Here is a 9,790-nt window from a genome sequence, read left to right on the forward strand (position 1 = left end):
GGCCGGGGGGAGTCGCGGGCCGGCCGGCGTGGGGAAGGGGAAGGGGCCGCGGGGACCCCGCCGGCGGGGGTCGGGCCGGCGCGTGGCGCAGCAGCCGTGGGCGCGCTCGTCCTCCAGGGGGCCGGGCGGTCACCGCCATGGGGTCCCCCCCGCGCCACGTGCGTGGCCAGCTCTGTCCCGGGGCGGAGGAGCCGCGGGAAGGCTGCGGGATCGAGCCTGGCGCCCCGCGGGAGGCGCCGCCGGAGAGATCGGGGTGGTGGGCCTGGGGGGCCCGAAGCAGCCGGGCCTCCTCTGCGGAGGCCGCTCCGCCGGGGTGCCGGCGCTGAAGGGCCCTTCCCGCTGGCCTTGGCCGGGCAGGTCCCCGGGCGCCTGGAACCGGGCCCCGTCCCCGGATGGCGGCCGGCCGCGCTGGGGCCTGTGCGGGGACGAGGCTCGGCGGGCCCCGCAGCGCCCTTCGCGGGGCTGGGGAAGGGGCGGCGCGGGGGAAGGAAGCTTGCTGCAAACGGCCGCTCTCCTCGATTCCTTTCAGCTCGACTCCCCCGGAGGGATGGACGACTACACGAAGATAGAAAAGATCGGCGAAGGTGGGGCCCCGACCGCCCCCCCCGGGCCCCAGAGGGGGAGGGGGAGGACTCGCCCAGCTCCCCTCGAAGGGGGGCCACGGGGAGGCGCAGGAGCGAGTCCCGATCCGAGTTCCTCCCGCAGTCGCGCTCTTTAGCGCAACTGAAATGGGGGACTGTGCCAACCGAAGGTCGTGTCTCCCCCCCCCCCCACCTTGTGACCCGCACAAGCTGTTAAAATCCCTTCGGGTGGAGATGGGGCAGGGTGGCTGTGGAAGTGGGCTCCCGGACTACGTGATCCATCCTCCGATCAGTCGGGATCTTGGGCTTGCAAAGGAACCTCTTCAGCAGAGAAGCTTCGTTCTCCGCTGAAGCTCTGAGAAAGTCGAGGGTCCGCCTAAGCCAGAGATTATTCAGCAATCCGACTCGTGGCCCACTGGATTCTCCCAGGAGCCCAGTACTTAAAAACAAAACAGTCAAAATTGTGCGAGATTAGCACATCTCACAAGATTGTGGTGTACCCACCAAAAGTCTTGCAAGAGAAGGGACTGAGGGAGTTTCTTCTAGGAGCAGAGAGATCATCCCTGAGATTGGCAACTTTGGTGGAGAAGTATTAAGTTACTCAGAAACAATATTTGAACAACCGTTTTTGTTTTGCAGAACTATCCCTCAGCAGTGCCCCTTAATTTGGTAATTAAGGGCTCCTTACCGTTTGTGTGAATTTCTGGAAGGGGCTGGGGGCATCTGAGGGAGAGCATATTGGACGGGTTCTCCAAGCAGCCACCTTGTTTGTCTGGGCAATGTGCCAGGCTGCTTTGTTGGGTGATCTTTCTTAGCTTCCCTCTCCCAAGGCTCGGCAGCCCCTTCCCTCGCTCCGTCTAAAATTGCAGATTCAACAGATAACCGACGGGCTGCCTTTTTCTCCTGCGCCAGGGACGTATGGCGTCGTGTACAAAGGCAAGCACAAGGCCACCGGCCAAGTGGTCGCCATGAAGAAAATCCGGCTAGAGAGCGATGAAGAAGGTGTCCCTAGCACCGCCATCCGAGAAGTTTCCTTGTTGAAAGAATTACACCACCCCAATATTGTTTGGTGAGTAGAACCCTGTGAAGGATTCTGCACCATGAAGATGATGCTCTGAGTATGCGGGTAGGAAGGGAGCACCTCACTGTATTTTTCTAGAGTTTGCACCCACACATACCAAACAGGCCCAATTCATGAAGTGTGGGCAATACCAGTTAACGCTTAGGCACAATATTTCTATGGTGAGGGGCTTGGCGCTGCTGTTTTTCAATGGCAGAATAACACATAGGCTCGAAAATCTTTTAGTGAAGGGAATGGGATTGTTGGCTTTTGATTTTTCACTGGGTCCTACCTGTTTGTTTCTCCTTGGTCGATGAACTTACGCTGAACTGTTCAAGACCATCTTGTGAAAATTGTAATTATCTTCCCTCTGCCTTAGGCAGATTCTTTGTTAAACCACCATAATTACTGATTGAGCTTAAAGAATATGAATTAAAAAATGGAAGCTTGGAAAGTGGAATGGAGGGTAAATAAACTCAGTATTTGCCTCACCCCTAGATTTCCTTTATTGGTTTCTTTTATTGCTTATATGAGGCTAAAACTGTGCAGAAAATCATATTCTGAATTCAAAAGTATGAAATTCAGTGTTGCTGAACACTGAAGAGATCACATTGCTGCGTGTTGTACATTTTCTAATATCAATTATTAGATCAATAATATTATAATCTCAATTTAACCAGCCTCAATTTAGTGGACTTCGGATATAATATTCAGACTTCTCCCCCCTTTAACAGACTGTGTCTGTTAAACCAAGTGCAAACAGCACCATTTATGTCAGTTATGTAAACTGATGCATGTTAAGGAAATTTGGATTTATTGGATACTCCATCAGCTGAGTCGTCCATTTAAAAGAGACTTTGTATACTTGTGCTTTGTTCTTTTCAGTTTTGTGGTTTGGTGGTGTTTTGACAGCTTATTTTTGGAAGACCACTTCAAAGAGCAGGGATGATTGCAAAAATCAAAGTTGAACTGTGGCATATAATACAGGAAATATTAATGAGGAGTCTTCATTTTTACCAAAACGAGATAATTTCAAATGGGAAGGTGGCAGTAGCCTTCCATAATATCCAAGACCTCTTCCAAACGATACATGCTCAACTTGGGACTCCTCCCCCCGCCCCACCAGTGAAAGGCTTTAGCAGGTCCTGTACAGGTAGAATATTAATAGAGGCATCAGCATCCAGTCAACCTGTTTCTGCCCGCAAGCCTTCAGATCTAGAATTGCAAAACAATATGGTTTAACTCAGGATTTGAGTTTCTGAGATTGCACTTTTTTTCTCTAAAAGTCAGCTCCACTGAGTTTAAGCAAGGCTTCCTTCTAAGTAGACGAGCATGGTGTTAAGCTGCAGATTGTTGGTTTTATGGATAAGCATGCATGTTAACTGATCCCACCAAGTATCTATTTGCACCTTATGAAGTCTCACCATGCTGTGGTTTTGCCTTGTTGCTACAAAATGTTTACCTAGTTAAGGGGAACATTAACTGGGGATACACGTGATGGGATAGTAAGATTTCTTGCTTTTGAATGTTTACGTTAGACTCTTCCTGGCAAAATGCAGAGAATATTAAGTGGAACAGAAGTCTGCATGATGTGGAAAGTAAATGAAAATGTCTAAGCTATTGTTGCAACTGCTTTTAGATATCGTGTAAAACCAGAATTTTTTATCTGCTCCACAGCTGCACTTGCTTCTCCTTGGCCCTTCCCAGCAGTGGGAGCACCTGAACAGACTAGAGAAGCATATTAATTAATGGTGCAGCTAGAGAATTGTTACCGTGGTACATTGTGGGGAATAACAACCGAGGTGTTTGGTGCTGCAGGGTGGCTCGAGGGAACTTTATTTTGGCCGGAGCGAAGGAGTCTGAGTTGTCTTCATTTGTTTAAACAAATCTCTTTAGTCTTCAGGATGTGCTTATGCAAGATTCAAGGCTTTACCTTATCTTTGAATTTCTTTCCATGGATCTCAAGAAATACTTGGATTCTATCCCATCTGGACAATATTTAGATCGTATGCTTGTTAAGGTAAGAAAGAGTAAAATAAAATGAAAAGGGAGTTCTGAAAAATAATGTTCTCTTGGAGGTTATTTCTGCCGTGAGCCTCTTAGAGTTGAAATTGGTTGAAGCAGCAGAAGTTAATATAAAGGCCATTGCTTCGGGGAGGGGGGGGGCAAGGAACCCCTGCATGATAACTGCAAAAATGCAGCTGGTGTGAAGTCCAACATGTGCCAGATGAGCTTAGATCTCATTACTTTGCACATATTGCTAATACATCCTGAAAAGCATGCAATGCTCTTATCTACACTCAGGGTCAACCGTAAAGACACGCTTGTGACAAAGCCATCACGCAGTTCTGTGACTTACAGACTTGCATCAGAAATGCAAGTATGTAATCTTGGTGTTGGCTGCTGCTGCTGTCATGTGTGCATCATTTAATGACGCTGTAATTGGCTACGGATGCTACTGTCTCCACCTGAAATGAAGAAAGTCCCTAAGAGAAGCCACACAGATTTTGGAGACTCTGGTTCTGCCTCACAGGATTTCCAGGAAGCTTCAAACGTTCCATGTTGACAGTGGTTGGGGGTTGTTCCTGCCCAACGACAATTGCTTTTCCTATAGGCTCGAGCCGATGACTAGCAGGCTTCTGAAATTAGGCCAAGGGATGGGCACAGATCATAGGCGCCCACTGCAGCCAATGGCACTTGCGTTTTCGGTGGAAGACGTCTCACCTCTGCTGTCTAGCCTTGGATCTGCAGCGGATCTCTGCACACCTCCCGTGAAGTCCACCTTCGGGAGATGTTTGCGTGGCCGCTTTGTGAAGTGACCCGTCTTTGCTATTGTCATTCTTTCAGAGCTACTTGTACCAAATCTTGCAAGGCATCGTGTTCTGTCATTCAAGAAGAGTTCTGCACAGAGACCTGAAACCTCAGAACTTGTTAATTGATGACAACGGTGTGATCAAACTAGCCGACTTTGGGCTGGCCCGTGCTTTTGGCATCCCTGTGCGGGTCTACACGCATGAGGTAAGGGGGCTTCGGGTTGGGCCAGGCCTCCTCTGGAGGGTTCGTGCACTTTCCTTTGGAGGGCCACGTTGTGTCCTGCTCTCTCTTTCCCATTGTGGGACAACTCGGGGCATCACTTTTGGAACTGTGAAGAGTGGCTTTCAGCTGCCTGGGAAATATTGCCCTTCCGTTTCATCTGATGCTTTGTTTTTCAAATCTTAGAAAAAAAGGAGAGAGAAGCCTCTGTTCCTCCACAAGGAACATAATTTGGTAATTGGGAGGGTGTGTCCCACAGGTGATCAGCTTCCATCAGGAGCTTCTTTTCTCACACTCACGCCTGCGGCTGAAGGAGAAGACGTGGCCCTTCCCGCTCTGGAGCTGTGGCCATCAAGCCGTGATTGGCACATGACCCCTGAGAAGATGCCCTTCACAGAGCAGAGAGAGAGAATCTTTTCCCCCTCCATCTTGTCCTCTCCTCAGAATCATTTCCTCTGGGCTGGGGTGTCCCAGCTGGTTTTTCTCACTGAAAAGATGTGGAAAGATACCAGTGGCTTGCAGATGGGGCTGCTGCAGCTGGGAGGCATTCCCAAGATGGCCGCTGTGCATAGATGTTCAACACAACTAATATGTGTAAATAGTGCTCAACTTGACGGAGCTCAAAATCTAGCTTCCTTTTTTTTGGCAATGAGAGTGCTACGCTGGGCTCATTGGAGGGGAAAATGGGATGGAGTGCCTGTTAATCATTCATCCTGAACAGTTTAGGTAGTGGCCCACTCAGGCCCAAACCTGCCCTTAAACTTACGGGATGTGAGCAGAAAGAAACTGCCTTTCACAGCAAAGCAAGTCCAGGAAATAATCTTTCTGTGCGTGGATAATAATCCTGCCTGGTGCTTCCAAAACGCGTTAGAGCTTTTTTTGAAATGGGTAAAACTGCCTAATTGCCTGTTTTCTGCACCAGGTTGTAACCTTGTGGTACAGATCCCCGGAAGTCTTGCTTGGCTCTGCCCGCTACTCCACCCCCGTAGATATATGGAGCATTGGTACCATATTTGCAGAAATGGCGACCAAGAAGCCGCTCTTCCACGGGGACTCGGAAATCGACCAGCTTTTCCGGATCTTCAGGTATCGGACGAGAACTGGAAATGCCGTGCTTTGGGCTGCATAGAGTTCGTGGCGTACTTGCCAGTTTTGCGTGCTGCCCATTTTGAGGTGGACCACACTTCGGAGTTACCCAGTGAATTGGGACCTGCTGCTTGTGGTTTCTGCCCTGGTCACAGCAAACAGCCGTACGAGTGCTTGGAGCGCGCCTGAGCCGACCTGCGGCCCTGAGCGCCTTCCCTTGGGGTCTTCTGCTGGGCTCAGCAGGGTGAGCTTGCAGCTACATCTGGCTGGGACAGCTGCCTTTAGTGACAGCTAAAGAGGAGTTAAGAAGGGTGAAACAGCATTTTCTTCAGGTTGGGTTCTTGCCCAATCTAAAAAGAAAAAAGAAGTCAGCCTGCTGTGCACTGAGCAGAATCCACTTAAATACATTTGCCAACTATATCCTGCAAGAGAGCTCCTGGTGGGGATGGGCCGATCCAGAGCCCTTCCAAGTTCAGGGCAGGAAAGGAAGTGGGGACACACACACACACAGCACTGTTACAACCCTCCTGGACCAAAGGAAGCAAAATGTTGTTCTCCAGCTTCAAGGTGGTTGCCCATTTCTTCCCAGTTCTGAGGTGTCCTGGGGAAATGGGAAGGCAGACCCACACAGGCACAGCCAAAGGACCCACCCCCATTTTGCGCTGCGCTGCTGTGGCAGAGGCCCCAAAGCTTCAGTGTCAGTGTCTGACGGGGGGGGGGGGGGCAGCCTTACACAGCTGGTCTCCCCCTCCAAGGCTGGAACTCTGAAAGCCTCCCTCCCTCCTCCCTCCCAGGTCTCCTATGAGGGCAGATTCAACCCCCTGTTTTCTCCTTTTCCTTGTAGAGCTTTGGGGACCCCGAACAATGATGTCTGGCCGGAAGTAGAATCCTTGCAGGATTACAAGAACACTTTCCCCAAATGGAAACCAAGCAGCCTGGCGTCTCACGTGAAGAATTTGGATGACGATGGCCTGGATCTGCTTTCTGTAAGCGGCTGCGTCGTTCTCCTACTGAGGGATGCGCCCAGTGCTTTGGCCTTGAAACGGTCTGTCCTCAGAGCGGCCATTTTGAGTGTCCTGAGTGGGAAGCAAGATTGTCTTGGGTTAGACCTGGTGGGCCAGGCTGGGGCCACGGCACCGAGTGGAAAGCCCAGGTGTGAGAAAATGGCTGCAGGTCTGCAAATCCGTTTGGTGGATTGTTGCTTGTGGAAGCTAGGATTCGTGGCGGGTTATATTTAGAAATGGTTCTCCATGCAGTCATTTGCTTCAAACCCAAGTGTGTTCCTAATACAAGTGCGAAGTCTACTGATAAGATAGCAGTTTGGCTGGCTTGTACCTTCTGAATTAAGGGAAATGGAGTTCCACCCGGCTGGAATATTGGATCGTCCATACAGATAGTCTAATAGAGAAAGTAGGGTTTTCCTGAGCCAGATGCATGAAAATGAGATGTGTTTGCATAGTCTGCCAAAGGCAAGGTACCAGGAAGAGTTCTCCTGGGTGAGATCCGGTCCAGCATTTTCCTTCCTACAACTATGCTGTTAAATTCCTGGACATCGTAGTAAGATACAGAAGCAGAGGTCTTCCTCTGCTGTTGCTTCCCAGCAGTTGGGATGTTCGGTGTGTGACTGTTCCCCATCCTAGCACCTCCAGACTCTCTGTAGTGCAACAGGAGGGTCATTCCCAGTGTCTCCATGATGGGCTGGCCAGAACGTTGGGGACTTGAAGCCAAGGCATCTGTCGAGTGGTGGTCCTGCTCTGCACACTGGGGCTGGGGGTGTTCCACTGCCTAGCACAGGCAATCAGTAATGATCTCGCTGTTTATGAACATCTTTTAATCCCTTTTAGAGGTCCCTGAACCCCGATTCCCGCTTCACCTTGTAACAGGTTCATACGTGGTGATGAGAGGCTGCGTAGCTTGCATGAGTTTGGCTTAGCATCATGTGTAAACTTAGCTCTTGTGGTTTGTGAATCACGGTTTACAGCTTAGAACTATAAGGGGACAAGTTCATTATGGATTTTTAGTAAACTAGGAGTGAAACAAACCATGGTTTAGTCAAATCTAGTGTTACCTATGAGCGATATCTCTACTTTCTCCACTGTGGGCCTAATCTAGTACATGTACCTGTGATTCTGGTTTTCAGCGTACCAACTTGTTTTGAGGCACTTCCTATGAGGTTGTGTAGGGCAAAGCTCGCAAATTGCGATTCTTAAGTTGCTCTGACATGAATAAGCAGTTGTGTTCCTTGTCTTGCATTAGATGAAGGAAATGACGGGTGGTGCACAGTGGGCCCTCCTTCCCTTTCTCTGCTGAGCAGCCACGTGGGGAGACCTCATTGGATATAGTATCCACCCACAGCCTTTCCCATGGTGGCCACCAGCTTTCCTGCCCTACTTTATTTGGTTTAATGGTTTAGGCCCTTTTAATTAACAGTCAGATTGCAAGCTAGCGTGCTGCAGGGAACCCTTCTGGGTCCCACAGAGACCCCAGAAGTACATTGAGAAGCTGCAAATGGGGGTCAGTGGCATCCAGTGCTTTGTCAGCACCTGTCCAGAAACAAGACAAAGCCATGCTAATGTGGTAGCCTTTGACAGGGAGGGAAGAAGCATCAGCAGAGAATGACTGGAAGAGTTTTTCTTCTCTTCACTGGGTGCTTTGTGACTGGCCATGCCCTCTGGGTCAGCCGTTTTGCGAGTGTGCCGGTAGCATGTAATCTAAGCACCAAAAGTGGCCTGAAGAGATTGGACTGAGGAATATGGGTCAACCTACTGAAAGTTTCCTGCTTTGCAAAAATTAAAAGGTTAATGCTGAAAAGGACTGAAAGCAGTGAGCAAGCAGGGGTGTGAATAGATCTCTCCCTGCCCTCAGAGCGGGGTGGCAGACAATGTGCTTATTTGCCTTTGTTTAGCATGGAATGCACCGGACGCCCATCGCTTCGTCCTTCTTGCCTGTGGGTTGTTGGTGGGTGACACGTCTCTCTGCCTTTGTTCTGACTTACAGAAAATGTTGATCTATGACCCCGCGAAAAGGATTTCTGGCCGTGTGGCCCTGAATCACCCATACTTTGATGACCTGGACAAATCGAAACTTCCAGCCAATCGGATCAAGAAATGCTAACCGTTGGTTTGCAGAGAAGCCGAGGGTGTTTGCTGCAAGGATACTGAAAGTATCGCTCCTGTTTTTTGTATGTGTCTGTCTTGATCTGTTCTAAAATTATAGCCCTGTTTAGAGTGCTCTGGTTTAAATCCTCCTCAAATGTAAATATTAACCGATTCAGTCCTCAATAAAGTTGTAAACTGTTAAATATTCCCACCATTATATAAATAAATCCTTTAAATGTAGGATTGGGATAGAGAAGACGTTTGTTTTTTCCCCTTGGAGATGCTCAGCGCGGCTACAGGAAGCGGGCTGAAGTGTTTGCCCTCTAGGTTCTTGTTCGAGAAGGCAGGTGGGACCAATCTGGAATCTCCAGGTGCAGGTTCAGCTCTCGCTGCGATCATCTCCGAGGATGATCCACATCCTGTAGGCGTGAACTCCGCCCCATAGAAGTCCAGGGCTTGCGGCCGGTTCTTGCACGGATCCCTTGAGTGGGGGAGAACCTGCTCGGCTCCATCATGCGTGGCTTCAGGGAAGGGTACGGTCTCTCTCGCTCTCCTCCCTGCCTGGAGAACACATGGACAGCCCACCCCTGCAACCTGGCTTCGGCGACTCCCCCTGTGGCACGGGGGATCAGGCCACCGGCAGGCCAGGCAGGTGGCCGCCTCATCTCATGGGGAGCTCTCGGCTAGAGGTGCAGCGACTGAAGTTCAGCAGGCCACTGTTACACCTGCTTCCCGTGAATGTGTACTTGGTCCTCCTGCAAACCCTGAGATTTCTGCTGGTCCCTGAGAAACACCAGGCCGCTAGAAGCTTGGTTTTCCACTGCTGGCGGGCAGACGTTCGGCCGAAGCAGCTCGGTTTGTGTTCTGAAGCAGGAGAGGAAATGAGGTGATCGTCAATATAATGTAACCAATTCAAGTAGGAAGCGCTGGAT

The 9,790-nt window shown here is 50.2% G+C and overlaps 1 protein-coding gene across 1 annotated transcript; it reads left to right on the top strand.

Moving 5' to 3' along the window:
* Positions 1-541: 541 nt before the first annotated feature.
* On the top strand, positions 542-9,061 carry CDK1 (cyclin dependent kinase 1). The gene is made up of 7 exons (XM_063307755.1): positions 542-584; positions 1,494-1,650; positions 3,538-3,661; positions 4,489-4,659; positions 5,597-5,760; positions 6,605-6,746; positions 8,758-9,061. Exons 1-7 carry the CDS (start codon positions 548-550, stop codon positions 8,872-8,874), a joined length of 912 nt encoding a protein of 303 aa, XP_063163825.1. The 5' UTR covers positions 542-547; the 3' UTR covers positions 8,875-9,061.
* The last annotated feature ends 729 nt before the right edge of the window (positions 9,062-9,790 follow it).

The sequence above is a fragment of the Candoia aspera genome, chromosome 6 (genome assembly GCF_035149785.1).
Source record: "Candoia aspera isolate rCanAsp1 chromosome 6, rCanAsp1.hap2, whole genome shotgun sequence".
Classification (NCBI taxonomy): domain Eukaryota; kingdom Metazoa; phylum Chordata; class Lepidosauria; order Squamata; family Boidae; genus Candoia; species Candoia aspera.